Below are 21,522 nucleotides of genomic sequence, written 5' to 3' on the forward strand. Positions count from 1 at the left end.
ATAAGCCGATCTTTAAAAAAGTGGTCTATGAGTGGGAAGCTTTTTACGGTTCACATATTATAGAAAAATGAAAGGAAGGAGTTTGGGTCTCGCAGTTATTTTGTTTGGATTATCATGCGCCGTTGCTCAAAATTTATTGCCAGGATCTCTCCCTGCACCCCCATCGCCACCGTCTGTACCGTCAGCGGCAATGACTTGTCAAGAAAATTCACAACTCGTTACTCTATCACCACAGATGTTAACTGATACAGTTATGAATTTGGCTCAATGTAAGTTTCCTCTCTGTCATTAACTTTTTCTATTCTCTGATTGTATAATATGACTCGATTAACTTTGTGCCGAACTATAGGTGCTAGTGGCTTTCAACCATAACACTAAAAAAGCATAACATATTCAGGGCCGTCTTAAGAGCATCGTTGGTCCCCGGGCCGTGTGATATTTCTGAGGCCTTGGCAAATTCTTGCAAATTTGTACCGTCTCATTTTTTGAGGCCTCTTTTCTCTTTAGGCTTTTGAACATATTATCTTATTATAAAATAAATATTCCTTGCTTCTCATTCGAATACGGGCAGCGTCCCCTTTTCATTCCCGTTGATAATTAATTCAGAAATTCCCGACTTTTGAAATTTTTCTTCTTTTTTTTGGGAATGGGGAGATGTGTTGGAAAGAAGGTATCATTAAAAAAAATATATTAATTTATTTTTTTTGGTAGATTTTGAAATTTAGGTAGTTCAGACAACTTTTATTCATCAAAACAAAAAATAATTTTATTCATCAAAACAAAAAATAATTTTATGCAGATAAAAATGTTGTAGTATATGAAAATAGCTCTACCTCAATGCTGAATACCAATCCGTAAAAAATTCAAAAACCTGTTTAACGCGGAATATTACGAATTCACCTCAATGCAAGTTTCCTGTCTGTAATTAATTTTTTCTATTTGCTGATCGTATGAGTTGAAATCGCGTTAATTTTGGGCCAATTTATAGATAGTATCTACTATAGATATGCTGGTGACTTTCACCAGTAAGGGGCCGTTCAAGTATTACTTAAGCAAATTTTTAGTCATTTTTGACCCCCCCCCCCTTGTCAGCAAAAGTCAGCGAAACGCTGACCTCCTCTCCCCTCTTGTCAGCAAAATTTCGCCATCAGTTCTGCCCCTCTGAATCCTAACTCATATTTTCATAGTGTGGTCAATGACGTAAGCATTATCCAAACCCCCCCTCCCCCCTTGTCATCAAAAGTCAGCAAATCGGAAACCCCCTTCCCCCCCCCCCCATCGATGATGACGTAATACTTGAATGATCCCTGAAGGAAATACATTAAGTGCAAATACACACAAGTGCAAGCTTATTAAAATATAAATAGTGATATCTCGGCTTGTGAATTTTTTGTCTAATGAAGATTTTTTTCAACGTTTTTCTGCCTCGGCTAACGAGCACTTTTTAGGTATGGGCTCATGCGCTAACATAAAACAGCAACTTCGTGAACAAAATATTCCTAAATAAAAACGTTCTGATGGAGTAAAAATATATCAAATCAATATTCTTCTTTGAAAGGGAGGGTGGTCCCATAGTGGGTGCACTTGTTTACATGTTTTTCTATGGGTTTTGGAAAAATGTCTGCTCTTCAAAGTATTAGTTGAGCTATTTAGCACATATATATATATATCATATAACGAATTAAAATTCTACGTAAAATTCACTAAAAATAATTTGAAGAAAAATTTTATTCAATCAAGTATCACAAATGTGTTTTTGCGCATTTTTATATATATAGGAGAAAACACGAAAATTGATAAATTAATATATTTATTCTGAATCCGAAACAAAAACGCATTTATTGAAAATCCAAGAAATGCTTTCCACATTCCTTAGTTTTTAAAATCGTGATTCTCTGCGTTATGTCGCTTACATGTTGTTAGGTTGCGTAGCACAAAGATAAGTTTTTCCTACCTTTTTATTTATACGTTGCAGCGAAATATTCTAGTGAACTAACAGCCCCGAGTTCATACGTTTGGGACCAAAGGAGTAGTACGCACAGGAGAAAACATAAGGGGTCCGTGCCCTTCTCAAGACGATCAAAAATTAAAAATATTTCCAAACATTTCAATAAAAAATTAAAATATCGAAAGAAAATACCTTTGTTCCCGTATGTTATCTTTATCAATATCTATTAATTTAAAATTCTTTTTGAAGTTAGTAGCTCAAAATTTCTCTTTGAGAGATTCCTTGTGCTCCCCGAACCCAATGTGCCCCCCCCCCCCCCAAAGGTCGATCTTGCGTACGCCAATGTTCGTGACCACGGCGCAGGGCATTGCGATGTGGTAGGTCTTCTCATGGTGCAACCTGGTATAATGCGAATTCGACCACAAGTCCATTACACCGCTTGATCATTGTTTGGCGCAGCATAACCTTGATGGTCTCCTTGCACCTCCAATCCAATCCGATCACCGCCTTTTACTATTGCGATTCAACAGTACATTTTATCATCAAGAATACTTGTTTAGGAGTCTTATATCACCTCTTAAAATTTGACCCAAGAATTTAGAACCACCCTGTATTTTACATGTGAGAAAGACATCAATGAATTAGAACTACTTACGCTACCTATCAAGTAAAACTGTTACAATTCCTCGATTGAAATTATTAACTGGATTTTGATTAACGTGCCATATAAAAAAAGCAATATGATATGATATTAGTTAATATTTTATAAGCAATAATATTAATTAAATTGTCAAATTTATGTGGAAATTTTAACAGTTGTTATTTGTGCGTGGTAAAACAACGTTAGTAAAACTAGTAAAGTATAGCTATCGTCGATTATCTACGATTACAATCGAAAGCAACATGAAAATTGTTACTTATGAAATATTAACCAATATCATGTAAATTAATCAAAATCCGGTTATTAATTTCAATCGAAGAATTGTAACAGTTTTATTTGATAGGTGGCGGAAGGGGTTCTAGTTCATTGATGCATCTCCCACATGTAAGTATAATACTGTACTGTATAATTATTTTCAATATTTTCTAGAAGGCATATTTTGCTGATGAAATTTTATTTTTACTCGCTTATTGGTTATGGACAAAAGTGCCTGAGAAAGGCACCATTTTTTCATGGTGAATAAGTTTACAAAATATGTCCGTTTAGAGTCAGAGAGTGCTTCTACGTACACAGAGTTTTTTTTGCTGCGCAGAAAAAATTCCCTATATTGTATAAAGCAGCACGTTATTTTATGATTTCGCATAGACATGGAAATTCTGTGAGCAAAGAAACAGGTCTGTGTAGGTGTAATAAAAGGGAATGTGCCCCCATCTGGAAAAAAAATTAAAGGGCACATTTTTCATGTAATAACGTTTTTCCTTTTTTATTGCGAGCATCTCGGTGCTCATCATTCCCCCCACACGATCTCGGAGCTGAGCCCCCCCCCCCCCCAAGATTGAGTTCTTCTGGATCCTCCTCTATAGTGAATTTATAGTGTACAAAAACAAACAGTAAAACAATGAGCTTTGTCCCGGGCCCCCGTGCTAGAGCCCTGCCAGCCTTACACTTGTAAGGATCATAATGCTCACTTAAATCATTGAGGATAGATGCTTGATTTCATACTCAGGAGATAATTCACGGTCAACTCCTCAGATGAACATAGTGAGTGAGTCCATTCATGAGTCCCAACCATGAGTTCAACCGGGCACGGCACGGAGACCCATGGGCTCCACATCCCACAGTAGGCCGAGATCTTTGGTGGGGCCCCCCAGTTCACTCTTCACGGGCCGCCTCTAATATAAATGTGTAGTGTGAAAAACAGAAATAGAATTACATCTGATAAGAATTATATCGGGCCGGCCCACGGGTAGGAGCCCTGCCCGACCAACTGTTTTTGTGGGGATCTCAGTCCTGCATGGAATAGGAGCTTCAACGATAAGATCTGGCAAAATGATTTATGGTAAAAAATATGTAAATCAAGAGGTGCTGCCTAGATCCTCTTTCATTTTGCCCTGGGCCCAACGATTTTGTTGGGGAAGCATTAGGGACACGCTTTTTTTTGGATTAAATGTACAAAAATTTGTTTCAGTTCTGTAAAACAGCCTCATTATCATCAAAGGTTCCGCGGACCAGCCTTATAACTATCAAGGATTCCACGAGAAACTTTGAGAAACTTTATCCTGGTGTAGAGAACAGATATAGGTATGCAGAAATGGGCAGTCAGAACATTCTGGAACCAAACAGCAGGACAATAGAGATTCCTCCATTATGGTGTTGGTTGAAAACGCGTTTAACCCCTTAAATGCTCAAATTTTTTTATTAAAAATTTATTTATTTGTATCGAAAGCCGGAAAAATTAAAAAAACATCTGTTTCGAGTTGTACGTCTTATACAGGGCATTCTTGAAGACGTGCAAAGCTTCGGAAATCGCACATAAAATAAATACATTGAAATAATACTACTTTCTAAATACATAACTGCCTTCTTTGTGATTCAATCTATAGTAAAAAAAAAATTCGGATATCAAACTTCAAGGTAAGAAAAAAGAAATGCAAACGAAACTTTAACAAATTAATGAAATGCAAAGACTTCACCTTATGTTGAAAGGTGATTCTGAATTTTTATTTTCAAATTGGTTGCGATAATGAACGTTTAAAGAACCCGTTCCGCATGTGCTAAGCTACGCATTTAAGAATTCACGCTGCTCATTCCTAAAATTAAAATCTCTTAAAGAATTTTACAGTTTACATTTTCCTTTTTATCTTTTCAGCAAAAGACAGAAGGCTGCAAAAAGAATTTTATTTATGCGAAGAGAAAGAACCAAAAAGGGTAAGTTTTACGGATAATAAACTTTTCTATAAGAGGACTGGGAATCGATCAAAATTTTTGTCTGGCTAATCAGAAATATTCAATCAATTAATCGAATTTTAATCGAGTATTTTTCGTGACTATATATAATTTATGCTATGGAAATTTATTGATTTCACGCACGTATTTGGTATATGTCAACAGATATAGGAATAGATTAAGAAATTAAGGCTGCCACTTAAAGCAAATTACAGTAATACTCGTAAGCATAACATATATTTTGTGAAAACCTGGAATTTCTTCATTTGGATCTTGTTTTTTTTTAATCGATTATTTTAGGTTAGTCACTGATTTCGAAACTACTTTTGATCATACTGTTAAGTGTTTCCCTTAAAATTCCTTCCAATCGGTGCTTGTGAGGAAAGGAACTGATACTTCCAAGAATACGAACAACTACTGTTCATGGTGAAGACAATAAATTTTGGTCTTGCTTTCTAAAACTCCCATCAAACTGAATGTGAAACTGTTATGATCGCAAATTTTCGTTGAATGGGCTTGTATTTCTCAATATCGAAAAATTTGATCAGAATATTGATTTAAATATGGCCACTTATCGAAAGTGTTATATAAAGGTACAATAATTTAGGACATTTAATCTGTTTCGTTGAATAAATCAAGTCAAATTATTATTAACTGTTTATTCAAATTTAAATCGAACGTTAATCGGGTTGATCGATTAGATTACTTCATCTAAACTTTTTAACTGCGATTAACAATTGATCCATTTACCGGCCCGATTAATCGAGTAATCGGATCAGCCCTAATCTTTTCTATTGAGTCTTCATCATCACGGTGTATCGATTCGATGAAGAAAAAAAAAACAAAAAAACTTAAATTCAAAAAAAAATTTGCGCGAAATATATTGCATAAGTGTCTATTCTCTTGATTTTCAGGCTAAGATCAAAGTTCGTTATTATATTATGTTAAAATATTTTTTCTTCTTTTAATAGGTGGTTCTTGCTCTTCGACCATGCCAAGTTCAGGCTGGTGGCTATTACCTGTACGAATACTATGATAGTTTAGCTATGAATCCTGGAAGAGTCGATGGGGTAAGATGTTTTCACAGAAACTCGAGTCGTTTTGAATTCTCATCGAATCAAACTGGAATACTATATTCGTAAATAATACATAGGAGGAGATAGACTTAAAAGTCTAGTTGGGGGGTGGGAGAGGTGCACGATGATGATGTCAGTTAATAAACAGAGTATCCTGTAAGTGCTAATACGGCCTTTATCTCATCAACCGTCCGTCGTAGAGGTATAATTCCAGTTTAAGAAATGCTCAAAAGAGTTTTTCAAAAATGACCTTGTACCAGTTTTCAGATTGAAAATGCAGTGTGTAACGAAATAAAAAATCTAAATGTTTACATGGTTCATCTGTTCTATAACTTTCAATTAGAAAGTTGCACTGTCTCTCCTGGGGTAAAAAAAAAAAATCCAAGTTTCAAATATTCGCTGAGATATTTGGATTCAAAAATTGGAGAAAATTTGGGCGTAAAGACCATTCACTGTTCGTTATTCTTTTTTTACTGTTCTTTCATAACTTTTCTTGGATTTTCGAATTCAAATGTCTTAGCGAATATTGTACTCGGAAACATCGGAATTTTTTGTGTTGGCCACAGGAGATACCGGTCGACAACTTTCTAATTGGAAGTTTCTAATTGGAGGACAAGAGGACCGCATAAAAATTTGGATTTTTTTTTTATTTTGCAACGCCTTGTATTTTCTCTCTCAAAACTGGTACGGGATAATTTTTGATCATTCTTTAAATGAGTCATACCCATACGATTCACGGTTGATGACATAAAAGCCGCATTAGCACTTAGAGGACGCATATACATTAGATTAGTCGGCTCGCCTTTGATGCTGGGGAACGGGGCAATGGCTCCTATGCAACTCCTCCCCCCCCCCCTCCACGTATCTCCGCCCATAAAATAATACAATATTTAAAAATCTAATTTTGTTTATCTGAAAAAAAATAAGTAGTTGTGTTTTCTATGGAGAATATAATTCCCTAATATATGTGAAGACATCTGACTGATCAAAATGATGAAAGGAAGAGAACATAACTAAGTTGAGATCTCCTACAGCAGCGGTTCTCAACCTTTTTTGACTCGCGGAGCCCTTTTAAGTAAAAAAATTCTATGGCGGAGCCCCGTTGGCCAATTTTTTAATTATTCATCGAAGTTACTGATTTAGTTTTGCTATTTAAAAGTATTTATAATTATTATTTTTTTAATTTTACTATTTTTTTTTATTTTCCTCGAGCGGCAGCGGAGCCCCTGGAGAGTTCATAAGGAACTCCAAGGGCTCCGCGGAGCACCGGTTGAGAACCGCTGTCTTACAGTATTTCAATGAAAATAGAACATCGGAAAATGTTCCAATTAGAACTTATTAATCTTCTCATTAATTGAATTATATTTTCACCGAAATACACTCGAGCAAAACTAAAAAAAATAGAAACAAAATATTTTCCATTCACGCATTTTCAGTTTTTAATAATATTCAAACGCATAATTTTTACGTAAAGGAATAAAAAATGCGTTTCATAAGAAACATAAACATTCCATTTATACCCTTCACTCAAATCAATTCATTAATACTAAAACGGAACACTAAATATCAATTCATTATGTTGGTAAAGAAATGTTATAACGCGAATTCTAAATTGAGCAATAACAGTAAGCTTCTTTTAAAAACACGGGGCAAAACGGGTAATATATACAGTCGAATCTCGTTTTAACGAATATTGGTTCAGTGCAAATCTCGTTTTAACGAATACTGGTATAGTGAAAATCTCGTTTTAACGAATACTGGTATAGTGAAAATCTCGTTTTAACGAACAGTTTTCTAATCCCCCAGGTACGTTCACATAAGAACAGTGCAAAAACCTGGAATTCTTTTATAAAGAAATTTCGTTATAACGAAGTGATTTCTCTTGGAGTTCGTTATAACGGGATTCGACTGTATACGTATGCGACGGGTCTTTCTTTCTTCCTTTCAAACCGAGCTCAACTCAGGACTATCGCCATCTACGGGCAATTTACTACCTAGTTGAGCTGTGTCGGAAGTGTAAGTGTGTGTGTGCACCTAACAGTCTGAGTGCGTACCTAGTGTTGTGTATGATTTTTCAGTGATGCCATCTACATTTCAGGAGTGAAGTGCGACGACTGAATATTTGTACTGTTTGTAGGCCTGTTGTTCTCTGCGGCGAGACTTTTTAACGGGGAGATCGACTCGCATTTGTCGCCTTGAAGTTGGGAAAAACAGAAAACCAACTTCAGCCGACCGCCACTCTATGGCGACGGTGGAGCTCGCAACCGGGTCCCCGCGTTGCGAGTTCGTCACTACGATTACTCGACCACCACAGTGGCACGCGACGGGTCTGATATAAAAAAAATAATGATAATGGTGATAGAGTTTTTGATTAAATGGTGAGTGGGTTCACCTTATCTGTATCGCGTTTTTATTGGTGAATGAATATACATTGCATTTTTGACTGAATTTGCTAATTTTTATGATGAATTAAGCACCTTTGCTAAATGATTTTTCACTCGTGTATTTCCAGATTTACGTTTGTCTTCGTAATCAAGTGGTTCCGGTAAGTTCAAAACACTTTATTGCAAATGATTTATTTCCAGGTTTATGTTTAATAGGTTATGTAAGTTTTGCTAATTTATAGGGGAGAAAAAATATGCACTGGGCTTGCTTAAAGGAGTTTATAATTAAAAATAATTAAATTTAGTTTATATTTTAATGAGTTTATTTTTGATAAACTTCGTAGGAAATTGTGAAAACGAACTGATATCTAATTTACATTATGTCTGCTTATGCTATAGTCATATTGCGCCCTTGAATGGCAATCAATGACTGGATTTCAATAAAAATCCGATTCCGTTCCAGTGCCGTCTTTATCAAGGTTTTCAACAGCTGGCTGATGCGAAGGGGGAAAAAAGAAAATACGCGGGGAATCGCGAACCCACGTCCTCCCACTTGCCGGGTGAGAGCCCTAGACCACTAGAGTTTAAAGGAAACGGATTGCAATCTTTCCTTTTAGAGCTCGTGTGCACTGAACGGGACCGTTCATAGACGGTCAGACCCAATTCAGGTCAAAGCTCACATTTGCTCATACTTGCCACCAGATGGCGACTTATCCGAGGAGGATGTCACTCTTCGTTATCTATACCAGTGATTCCCAACGTGGGCGATGGAATGTTCCAGGAGGCGGTAGAAGTTACGGGTATAACATCCACATGTTAAGGATCATGTTAGGATCACATGTTAGGATTCACATGTTAGGATCCTATGGGTTGGATTGCGTTGGGGCGATGGGAGAAAAAAATTTCTGACGAAGGGGGAAATTGGGGCAAAAAAGGTTAAGAAACTATGATCTATATCAGTGTTTCTTAACCTTTTTCAGCTCATGGCCCCCTATGAATCACATTTTTTTCTCGTGCCCCCCCCCCGTCCTATCCAGGGCGTCCCCCTCTACCCTCATCCAAGAGTGAGTGCCAGGAGTTAAATTATATGGTAAAAAATGGTCTGTGTAAAATACGGGACGATCCAACGAACCTGCATGATAACTCGACCCTCCCAACACATCAAACGTTGCTATGGCGGCCCTCCATACTTAGCTGGAAACAACAGCTTACGTATGAAAATCATAGTACCAAATCCCATGTAGTGCTGTCCTCCCTCCGTTATAGGCATGAAGACCCGGGTCATGCTCACACAGACCCAAGGGTTAAGATGCCCCTGGGACGGATCTGATGGATTCTGAAAGTAGTAATATTTTTCAACCATGTTTCATTTTTAAAGTTTTACTTCTGATTTTCTCCCGTGGCCCCCTTAGAACATCCCAGGACCGCAAGAGGGCCATATGGCCCCAGGTTGAGAACCACTGATCTATATAGTATAGATCATATAATTTAGGAACCACGTGGGTTCGATTCCCGCAAGGGCATTGAATTTCCTCTCTTTCCCAAATTCATCTTCGTATCAGCCAGCTGTTGAAAACCTTCGTATGGATAGCGAAGAGTGACGCCATCTTCGGACAGTGCCACGACCTCCTATATAATAATCTATACCAACGATATGTTGACATACCAACGTGACAGTGCCGTGTTTACTCGAGCACACTTGAGCATGGTCCGGGAGCCTCAAGTGCGGGGAGGGGGAAAGAATCGTGAAAATCGAATATGCTTAAAACTTTGAGAGTAGCCTACAAAGACGGCGGGTGGTGGGCCTGGGCCCCCAGAAAACGCATTTTACCTGAGGCCCATGACGCTTTTACGACGACCCTGTTCCTAACAGCTACACATATGCACTTTTATCTGGATAGGAATCCGAATCTAAACTTCCTGTAATCTACAGATGTTGAGGTTGGATCGTTAATTACGCGACTGTCAGGTTACTATGATGTAGACCAGGGGTGCACTGCATAGCCTTTACAATCCACGGACAATGTATGCGGTATATGTGTCACTCGCGGACCAGAAACTTGTATATATTGATGGTGACCATATAACCCGTATTTTTCGGGACATTTCCGTAATTTTGGCTGTTTCAACTTTCTTATAAAATGTTCGTTTCCTCCCTTACTTCCAACAAGACTTACTTGAATTTTGTAATCAAGAATTAGATTATACTCTCATGACTTGGAACTATACACTGATAACTATGACTTTATCACATAATTAATTACAGTATACAAATACAAATACAACGCCAAAACAGGCAAAATGCCCAACGAGGTGGCTGAGAAAAAGATGCCCATAAAAATATAGATGTCATATATTAAAATTTTCTGTATAGTTGCAGTAGCCCTATAGTTTCCGTCATTGACAATATTTCAGCATTAGTTGCTTTTGACTACTTTTTTGGCTGCAAATGACAACTTTTTGCAATCGAATACCTTTGAGGTATTCTTTTTCTGTAATTGAATTCTTTTCTGTAATTGACAACTTGCCTTCATTATTTACAAATTACATGGTTTAGACTATTTTTTTGGGTTGTAGTTGGCAACTTTATTTGCATTCGACAATTTTGAAAGATAATTGGAGATTTCCCTTATCGATCCTGCTTTCCCGTATTTTTATGAAGGAAATACGGTTAGTATAGGTATTTATTGTGTTGAGTGTATTGATACGTTCCTACTAGAATAGAACACCTTTCGCGGGCAGGATGGAACCCCTTGGCGGACCGCATTTGGTCCACAGGCCAGAGGTTGTGTGCCCCTGATGTAGACCTCCCTGTATTCGATTGATAAAACAACAGTCAAACTCGATTATAACGGCATCGAAGATCCCGCAAAAATAACGACACACCGAGGACCGAGGTTAACGTTTTCAGGGCGTTTTTCGACCAAAAACTATAATAAGATGCCATTTAATTAATTCAAATCAATTACCATCATGAATATGTTATTTCATTATGATTTGGGTGTCCATATTTTATCGATAAAAATCGATCGAAAAATTGACGTTAAAGCCGAGTTGTCGTAACAACTGAGGTCGTTATAACCGATTTTGAACTATTATTTTGTCAAAAGAAACCATTTCATCATTCAGAAGAAGTGTGATCGAGAACCGAACTTTAGTTTAAATTTATTGATTTCTCAAAACAATATATTTATAGTATTTTTAAATATACAGTCGAATCCCGTTATAACGAATACCGTTATAGCGAAAATCTCGTTTTAACGAACACTTCTTATCCCTCAGATAAGTTTACATAGGAATAATGCAGAAAACCTAAAATTCCTTTATAACGAAATTTCGTTTTAACGAAGTGATTTCTTCGGTCTTTTGGAGTTCGTTATAACGGAATTCAGCTGTATATATAAACTGAAGAGCCAAAAAAACTGGTACAGGCATGCGTATGCAAATAGAAAGATATGGAACCAATCAGATTACGGTGCTGCGGTCGGCAACGCCTATATAACACAACAAGTGTCTGGCATAGTTGTTAGATCGGTTACTGCTGCTACAATGGCAGGTTATCGAGATTTAAGTGAGTTTGAACGTGGTGTTATAGTCGGCGCACGAGAGATGGGACATAGCATCTCCGAAGTAACGATGAAATTTGGATTTTCACGTACGACCATTTCACGAGTGTACCGTGAATATCGGGAATCCGGTAAAAAATTAAATCTACGACATTCGCTGCGGCCGGGAAAAGATCATGCAAGAACGGGACCGACGAGAATCATTAAACGTGACAGACGTGCAACCCTTCCGCAAATTGCTGCAGATTTCAATGCTGGGCCATAAACAAGTGTCAGCGTGCGAACCATTCAACGAAACATCATCGATATGGGCTTTCGGAGCCGAAGGCCCACTCGTGTACCCTTGATGACTGCACGACACAAAGCTTTACGCCTCGCCTGGGCCCGACAACACCGACATTGGACTGTTGAGGACTGGAAACACGTTGCCTGGTCTGACGAGTCTCGGTTCCAATTGCTTCGAGCTGATGGACGGGTACGGGTATGGAGACAACCTCATGAATCCATGGACCCTACATGTCAACAGGGGACTGTTCAAGCTGGTGGAGGCTCTGTGATGGTATGGGGCGTGTGCAGTTGGCGTGATATGGGACCCCTGATACGTCTAGATACGACTCTGACAGGTGACAGGTACGTAAGCATCCTGTCTGATCACCTGCACCCATTCATGTCCATTGTGCATTCCGACGGACTTGGACAATTTCAGCAGGACAATGCGACACCCCAGACATCCAGAATTGCTACAAAGTGGCTCCAGGAACACTCTTCTGACTTTAGACACTTCCGCTGGCCACCAAAATCCCCAGACATGAACATTATTGAACATATCTGGGATGCCCTGCAACGTGCTGTTCAGAAGAGATCTCCACCCCCTCTTACTGCTACGGATTTATGGACAGCCCTGCAGCATTCATGGGGTCAATTACCTCCAGCACTACTTCAGACATTAGTCGAGTCCATGCCACGTCGTGTTGCGGCACTTCTGAGGGCTCGCGGGGGCCCTACACGATATTAGGCAGGTGAACCAGTTTTTTTGGCTCTTCAGTGTATATATAAGTGTTTTCATTTATTTTTTTTTTTCGCCAGCTAACCGAGAAAGAACGAAGACAAATGGTTGCATTTGAAGTGAGTTGTTCCTTTTCACACATTATAGACTTCAGTTATATTGGGATAATCTATACTGTTATGCCATCTACATACAGTAGAGTCTCGCTTATCCGATATAAACGGGCCGGCAGAAAGTTGGATAACCGAAAATGTTGGATAACAGGGAGGTGTTAAGAAAAACCTATAACGTCAAACTATGTTATGATTTTACACATTTTACACATTACGAACCTAATAATCATGTTTTAGAAGAAAACAACAGAAAAAATTAACTGAAAAAAAAGAAGAAATTATAGTTACAGAATATTCTGAAGTTAAATACGGTACTTAAAAAGTTCAGTCCTGTGATGATGTGAAACATTTTTTTTTGATAGTAGTCTGCTCTCCTGCGATGCCGTTTCTTCATTACGGCTCACCACCTTTGTAGCATCATTATGTCGGTCCCTGTAGCTTCTTTTTGTTGCTCAACGTATTTAATTTTACGCTCGCAATTTTTGCAGTTCTTGTTGCCGATTGATGCGGTTTTTTTTTTTTTGGTGGGAGTCGGAGAATACGAAATGTCGGAAAAGTGAAGATCGGATAAACGACACTCTACTGTATTCTTTATTGTAAATATAATATAATGAATATTTTTAATAAATGTTATAAATAACTTTTTGATTAGTTTTCGTTGACTATAATTAGTTTATTTTTAAATGATAAAATATGATTTGTTTTCAGAAGTTTACATCACAAAGTAGTTGTCACCTAGTTTCAGAAATCGTTTTAGTTTATTTTTAAACCGTACGCAATCCCCCCCCCCCCCGGTCAATCAACACAAAGGTAATATATTAGCGTCAGATGGAGTGAGAATCGTCGAAATTCCACATAATTCTCTGCGGTTACCCTGGAGGTAGAAAAAATTGGTCGAGAGAAGCAAAACGTCTGAATGCTTGTAGATTTTCCCCAACTGTGTGTCTAGATTTGCTCTTACTAAAATCATGATTTTCCCTCCCTCCAACTTCGAATTATCCAAAATATTCGAAAGAAATCCGAATTAAACAAGAAATAGTTGATAAGGTTGATAATAGTTGATAAACAAGAAATGTTAACACTAAATTGAATAGAAAACTCAACGGGAGTTCGCTAAAGTCCGAATTATCCAAAACTCGAATCAATCACGTTCAAATTATCCAACTTCGACTGTATTTAAGCAAACGCAAAAGGCCCAGAAAAATGACGACAAAAACTTTCTGGAAATATTTTGGAGCAGAATTTGTGAATTCTCACCATGTCTGACCCCGTTTGATACACACATACCATACATTTTTTATTTAAAGTTTTGTTTAAATGGCTTATTCAAATTTATATTGAATTATATTATTGAATATATTGAAATTTATATTCAACATAAATTTGAATCATTATTTCAATACTAATTATTTCCTTCATTTATAATTTATTTCATTCATATAAATAAAACAAATCACTAATCTTAATTTAAACCAATGTAAAATTTTTGTGTCTGTGTATATGTGTGTGTATGTGTATTTGTCATATTCATAGATGATTTCTTTGTCTTGCGTTTTTTCTTTTGTTTATTCACTATTTTTTTGAAATTATGATTAGTTTATAATTATATTATTTACTTTTCGTGTTTGAAAATTAACTCAACAATAATTGTGTCCAGCAGTATGGATCGAAACGATCCTTCAGATGGATTTTCTTTGTTTTGGTGCAATGTACGTTTATTGATGTGATGAATAAAATAGAAATTGGAAATTTAGGATTGTGCCCGTAAGATAGCGAGACAACTCTGCACCAGTTACAACGTGGACGACAAATACCAAAAACGAGTCAAAGATTACGATGACGACGATTACGATATTCGTCAAGGCGGCGATGATCGTCGCCATCGCATGCGAGATGGCGATCGGGAATCCGGTGACCATCGTATAAAGTCTAACCGTGACCAAGATGACGAGGATATGGATGATTATTTTGATCGCCGTCACCGTGTTGGAAAGAGTCGCGGTGGCAGGTCGAGCAGGAGGCCTCAGAAGGAACGGGATATGCTGCTGCTTGGAAATCGCGACGATGACTAGACACTGACAAGCGACTCTGCGCAGAAAAAAGTTTTTCTTATTTTTGGTTCATCTGTACAACATTCATTTCATTTATTCTGTTAAATAAAAATAATTCTGAGAAGTTTCGTGCCATTTCAATTCAGAGGTTCCCAACTTGTGGTACGCGTACTTCTGGGGGGGGGGGGATAGATGGCGGGTCATTCGGGGATGCAAGAAAAATAATTAGCAACAGATATGGGGTCATTCAAGTATTACGTCAGCATCGAGGGGGGGGGTGTTTCGGATTTGCTGACTTTTGGTGACAAGCGGGGGGGGGGGGGTTTGAAGATTGCTTACGTCATCAACCACCCCTTTCTGAAGATATGAAATATTCTAAGCTGCTGACGAAATTTTGCTGACAGGGGGGGAAGGGGGTCAGTTGTTTTGCTGACAGGGGGGGGGGGGGGGTAAAAATGACCGAAAATCTGCTTACGTAATACTTGAATGGCCCTATAAAAACGAGCAAAGTAACAGAAAACTGCAAAACATTAATGGTTTGGCACAATATTTGATGGGTTACGCAATGCTCCTACGCATTCCTAGGGAGACTCATTCAAGCAGGCTTATGTCTAGAAATCAGAAAAATGACTGAGGCATTTCTAGGGGATACGCAGGTACTACTTCAGTTTTGAGGGGGAAAAGCAAACCACTTACGCGTTTGAAGATTCGTGAGCATGTCTAGGGAATCAGCAAGTCTTCTATGCTTGTATTTCTAGGGAGAATGCATATACCATTTGTGGTGTTGTAGAAAGGAAAGTGGCGGATGAAGAGACAAACACTTCCTTCTACAATTCAAAGATATTAAACATTTATTATATCATTAAATTTACAAAACCTACAAGAACTAGTGGACCGCGTGACTGTCTCATATCTTTGAATTGTAGAAGGAAGTGTTTGTCTTCACTCGCCACTTTCCTTCTACAGTGGATTTCTACCTACCTCTGCCCTCTTCTGAATTCCTGCCTCTCTCTTGCCCATTTGTGAATTTCTGACTCTACCTCTGCACTTTTCTGTACTTCTTGACCCTTTTTCTGAGAGTTTCCAACCTTTTCTTTTTTCAATTTCTAAAACCCCAAGATAGGAACCCCAGGCTGGACAGGAACGTCAAAATACGGACGTCTGTCATCCCTATCACAACTGGAATCAAGAGGCTATCTGGATGTTACGCCGAAGGTGAACTTGGGGAAAAAGTGTCGTCCTTTCCATCAAACCCAGCAGGACCTCTTGCATACTACTGTGTGGTATAATGGGTGTGGTATAGTTGCATGTTTTAAGGGAAAAAGGATCGTCCTAAATTGTAAAAGCATGTATGTGCAAACAAAGCAGACCAAATGATATTCATTCTAGGGTCCTTAGGGAATGTAGTAATGAATTGTTGGGTCCAGTCGCACAAATTTACAAGAGCTGCGTTGCTGAGGGCATCGTTCTGAGGGACTGGAAGCTTGCTAATGTGGTTCCGATATTTAAAAAGGTAGTAGAGAAGCCATGTCAAGTTATCGCCCAGTGAGGTTGACGAGCTCCCCTCTCGAAAATTTTGGAAATTATTACCAATAGACAATTGGTGAAGTGGATAGACGCGAATAATGTATTGCCGGAAAATCAGCATATAAGTTCAGGAAGGGGAAGTCATGTGTAACCAACCTCATGACATTTAGTGTTGACAAGTGCATGGTCGCTGATTATGGTTCGAACAATCCACCACGTTTCACTTATGATTTGAGTGGTGTTATTATTCTAGATGCAACTAGGATCACCGATCTCGGTATTCTCACTGAAGAGCGGCTTAGGTTTTCTGAGCAGTGTTCAGCGGTGGTCAAAAAAAGAGACAAAATGCTCGGTTTATTAAGATGGTGTCTTCGCATTTGCCTGAAGTGATTCTTCCACTTTTCTGGGGCTTAGTTCACCCTGGACTGGAGTATGCCGTAAGAGTTGGGAGACCTTACCTACAGAGGGGTATAGACTTGATTGAAGGGTTGCAAAGGAGAGCTATGTGTGCCCCTGTTGGGACACAAAGCTTGAGCTATGAAGAGAGGCTGGATTTTTTTAATATGCTTACATTAGAAGAACGCAGGTGTCGGGGGGGGGGGGAAGGGGGGGGTCATGATGGAATTTTTTAAAATTGTCAACGGGATGGATAGGATGGAATTATTAATATGCCGTCAATCGAGTGTTTGACAAGGGACATCAGTATCGATTGGTAAGGGACAATTCTAGGCTTTGGTTCAACGCAGGGAATTTTTCTCTAATATGGTTGTCAATAAATGGATTGATTGATTGATGACCACTCACGCCCAGAGCAGTTGTGCACGACAACTTCCTCTCTTCACCTCCTAGGAGGCTGGGTCGTGTCGGAGAGCATCTTCTATTTATTCAACAGTTGAAAAAGTTAATAAATGAAATAGCTTACCCCCGGGGTAGCAAATTCTAATACAATTAACACGTTTAAAAATAAATACGATAACATATTGGGGTAAATCGAGAAGCTACCCATACTTAGAATAAGACAACCATAAATATTTTTTATGGGTAGTGTATTATATTTTATCATGTATGTACTGTATATAGTTTTTATTTACATACACGATAAAGGCATACCATAAAGGCACCATATTACATACATGATAGGCATTTTCAATTTTAAATACAAATACGAGGCCACAATAGGCAAAATGGCCAACGAAGTAGCTGTTTCTAATTGGGTTTCTGCATTTTAGAAATATATGACATATCCGTATTTGTTATGGGCATCTTTTTTTCAGCCACTTCATTGGGCACTTTGCCTGTTGTGGCGCTCCACAATGGATTTGCATTTGCTTCTCTGTGGTATAATAGTCAATGTTCTTTCCCGGCATGCAAGAGATACTGGGCTCGATTCCCGGTGGAAAGAGTGACACTTTTTCCCCCCCAGGTTCACCTCGGCATGACATCCAGATAGCCTATTGATTTCACGTATCTTTTTGTCGAGCAAAAGATCATCATCCCTCCCTATAATAACTAATTATCAATTAGGTGAGTAAAACTAATCTGATATACTTTGCAATCAAAAAAGACATTTATACAGCTATTTTCAAGACATAGGATCACATAAGAGACATAGGACATCAGGATCACGGTCAAAAAAAAAAAAAAAAAATCATTAAAAGAAACATTATCATTGAAATGTATAATGATTATTAATTACGGTTACTAATCTGTTATTACAATAGAAAAGTGACGTACTAAACGTGCCCCAGAACGTTCCTGAGCATTTTTTCCATTCGAGATACATTTCTATGCCGGCAGGAAAACAAAAGAAATACATTGTGTCACGACGTTAGGTTAGAGCTCTTTTGATGACGGTATATTACAAAACAACAATCGTTTATCTTAATTGGTTGAAGTCACGTACTTGCCTTAATCACACGACGGGACAATTTAGCGGACGTTGGATGGATTATGGACATACGTAATAATAAGGGAGCACCAACCAACATCATTCCTGGATTATGTCCTACAAGTTATGTCTCGATTATACTACGTACATTGCATTTCATTATATTGTCCCAGTAGCGTCGTCATATTGATAATGCAATCCCACATCAACAGCCCGAAAAATTCTCCCATTTCCGATTAATTTAATTTTTTTGGGGAGAGGAGAGATTTGAAAAAGAAAAACATTTTATGCCAGGCTTGTAATGTTATTTTATACGGCCTTAGCCGCCAGGGCCGTCTAAATAAAAATTTCTTATTCGTTCACAAAAATTTATGCATCTTTTTAAGCACAATTAATTATTTAAAATAGTTTCCGAAGAAATGAAAAAAATGTCAGAATATAAATTTCAAAACTGATTTCAGAATAAATTCAAAAATTATTTCAGAATAAATTCAAAAATTATTTCAGAAGAAATTCAAGAATTATTTAAAAAAAATTCAAGAATTATTTAAAAAAAATTCAAAAATTATTTCAGAGGAAATGAAAAATAATTTTACCGCTCTGTAGAAAGACAATTTTAGAAATTTGTGAAAAAATTTGTTTCCTTCTGAACTTATTCAAGTTCAAACAAAAACATGTAGAGATTGAATAATTGACAATTTTTGATGGAGAAACATGGATTGACAATTGATTGTTGACAGTATAAAAAAATTTTAAGTTTTTTATACGCTCCCCTCAATCATTATTTTATGGGGATACCACAGCCAAATTGCTATTTTATTAGCTGATCATTTCATATTTTATTTTAGAATCAACATTGAACATTGAAAGACCGGGCACACCGCTTCCCATCTCAGAGAGATATCGAAGCTTTCCCGGGGATGGGTGTATCCGGAAATTTATTAATTTATGTGAAAATGACGAACAACAATATACAATAAAGAATCTGGAATAAAAATTTAGAATCAACAACAAATACAGTAAAACCCTCTCTTAATGGACATCCCCTCAGTTCCTGTCACCCCTCGTTTACGGACAAATAATAATTTCCCCTGTGTGTAATAAAAGTATGATTTTCAAACCCCCTGATTAACAGTCACCTCAGTTATACGGATGAATTTTTAGTCTCGCCGGTGTACGCAAAAGAGGGGGGTTTTACTGTATTTTATTTCTTTCTGACACTGCTTGAAACACACCGTTCTTCTTTTACGTACGTTTTTTATTATTCCTTGAGGCTGTAATCGAAACAAATTTAAAGATTACTGTATCTAAGTGTAATAAAATTGGGATAGCTTCGGCTTAACGATAATTTTAATTGCAGTTGCAATGTAAATAAATTTTCAGCGATTATCTCATAATTCTTTTTACTGATCCAATCAAAGGCTGTAATGATGTTTATCAGTGGAAAAGTGCCTTTCGTACATGTACTAAGCAATTTATTTTTTTTGCAATCCTTCTCGTATTTTATATGTTTGCTGGAGGCGGTTCGATTAATGTAGTAGCAACCATGGTTCGTTGATCACAACATGATACCGCATTTTCCTGCGTATCATACGGGAATTATACATTGAAAAAATCAGTCTTAGTGTCGATTTCGAAAAATAGCTCATATGCGGAGCGGATTATATGTCGATGCGTATAAATAAAATTTTTTTGTAGTGACTTCTCTCTCTTCTCTTCTCTTAGAAATGTGATTTATGGGCATTGTGTAATATTTCATCATGTATATATATTGTTTGTAATTTAATTTTTAATTGGGTTGCTGTATTTTTGAAATATGTGACATCCATATTTGTTATGGTCCTCTTTTTCTCAGCCACCTCGTTGGGCATTTTGCCTGTTGTGGCGTTAAATTTGTATTAGTATAGAAAACTTCATGGTTAGAGTTCCTGGAAACGTCAGGTTGGATCATCCGCAATATTTGTGCGAAGTGTGACGTCAATATTATCGCTACAAACAATAGTTGTTCCCTGTGCCGTTTTTTTTTTAATTATTAGCCGTCGCTTCGAAGAGAAAACTGGTTTTGCCGCTCTAAGGCCGCCGGTATTAGGCCGGTATTACACTATAAAAGTTTGATAAAATCCTTTTTATAAAACTTGAAAAATCTCTCCAATAAAGTTAATGGTTACATTCTAGAAAATGCAACCGGTGACCTTATTGGCTGCATTTTTCAAGTTTTATAAAAGGACTTTTACCAAACTTTTATAGTGTAATACCGGCGTTACACTATAAAAGTTTGATAAAAGTTATTTTTTAAAACTTGAATAATGCAACCAATAAAATCATCAGTTGCATTTTCTCGAATGCGACCGATATGCTTATTGGTTGAATTTTTGAAGTTTTATACAAGAGATTTTATCAAACTTGCAGGAAGGAAGACGTCCATCTCTCTCGGTAAGATAAGAGCGCCCTCTGACGATGTGTACATAGCTGAGAGACGCAGACGTCGACGACGTATACGTGGGTGACACCAGACGTGGCCTCCCACACTGATGGTTTTGTTTTATTATTTTGTTTCATATTTTTAACCAAGATCAATGGAATAAACTGTTTTAGTGTCCCGTTAAATGTGTTCATGTGATCATTCCCCCACATTCTTTTATAGTGTAATCCCTGCCTTAGATGCAGAATGATGAGTTAACTCGTTATATTCCAGGCACCTTATTCGTGCGGTAAATGTTTTTATCGTTTGTATTTTGTCAGAAATGAGTACTTTCTGAATGGAGATCAGGTAGGAATACACACATCGATTCGTTTTCCGGTTTCAGCACTTTTTCGTTTACGCTTCGGTGGCGTTCCCGTAATTTACTTTTCCTATCCTTTTGAATGAAGAAAAGAGTGAAACATACAAAAAAAAAGTAGGAATGTGCTCGGCATCTCGGATCTAATTATTGTGTGAAATCAGCTGTGTACTGTGTGTTTATCGCCAGGGCAACATGTCTCTAGATATACAGGAGCGGTAAAGGAATTAGATTTTTTCTTTCGACACATAGTAACAAGGTCTTTTTCCGAGCTTCCTTCTCAATTCTATCTTGTT

General features: G+C 37.6%; 1 protein-coding gene across 1 annotated transcript; it reads left to right on the forward strand.

Annotated features, from left to right (window-relative positions):
- Positions 1–15,120, forward strand: LOC149078589 (uncharacterized). The gene is made up of 6 exons (XM_089240498.1): positions 1–269; positions 4,759–4,817; positions 5,807–5,905; positions 8,424–8,456; positions 12,948–12,986; positions 14,735–15,120. The coding sequence occupies exons 1-6, from the start codon at positions 68–70 to the stop codon at positions 15,050–15,052; spliced, it is 750 nt and encodes a 249-aa protein (XP_089096624.1). The 5' UTR covers positions 1–67; the 3' UTR covers positions 15,053–15,120.
- Positions 15,121–21,522: the final 6,402 nt, after the last annotated feature.

This window comes from Pholcus phalangioides, unplaced genomic scaffold (assembly GCF_987345545.1).
Source record: "Pholcus phalangioides strain wild (caught in Gottingen) unplaced genomic scaffold, Ppha-v1.0 ptg000013l_1, whole genome shotgun sequence".
Classification (NCBI taxonomy): domain Eukaryota; kingdom Metazoa; phylum Arthropoda; class Arachnida; order Araneae; family Pholcidae; genus Pholcus; species Pholcus phalangioides.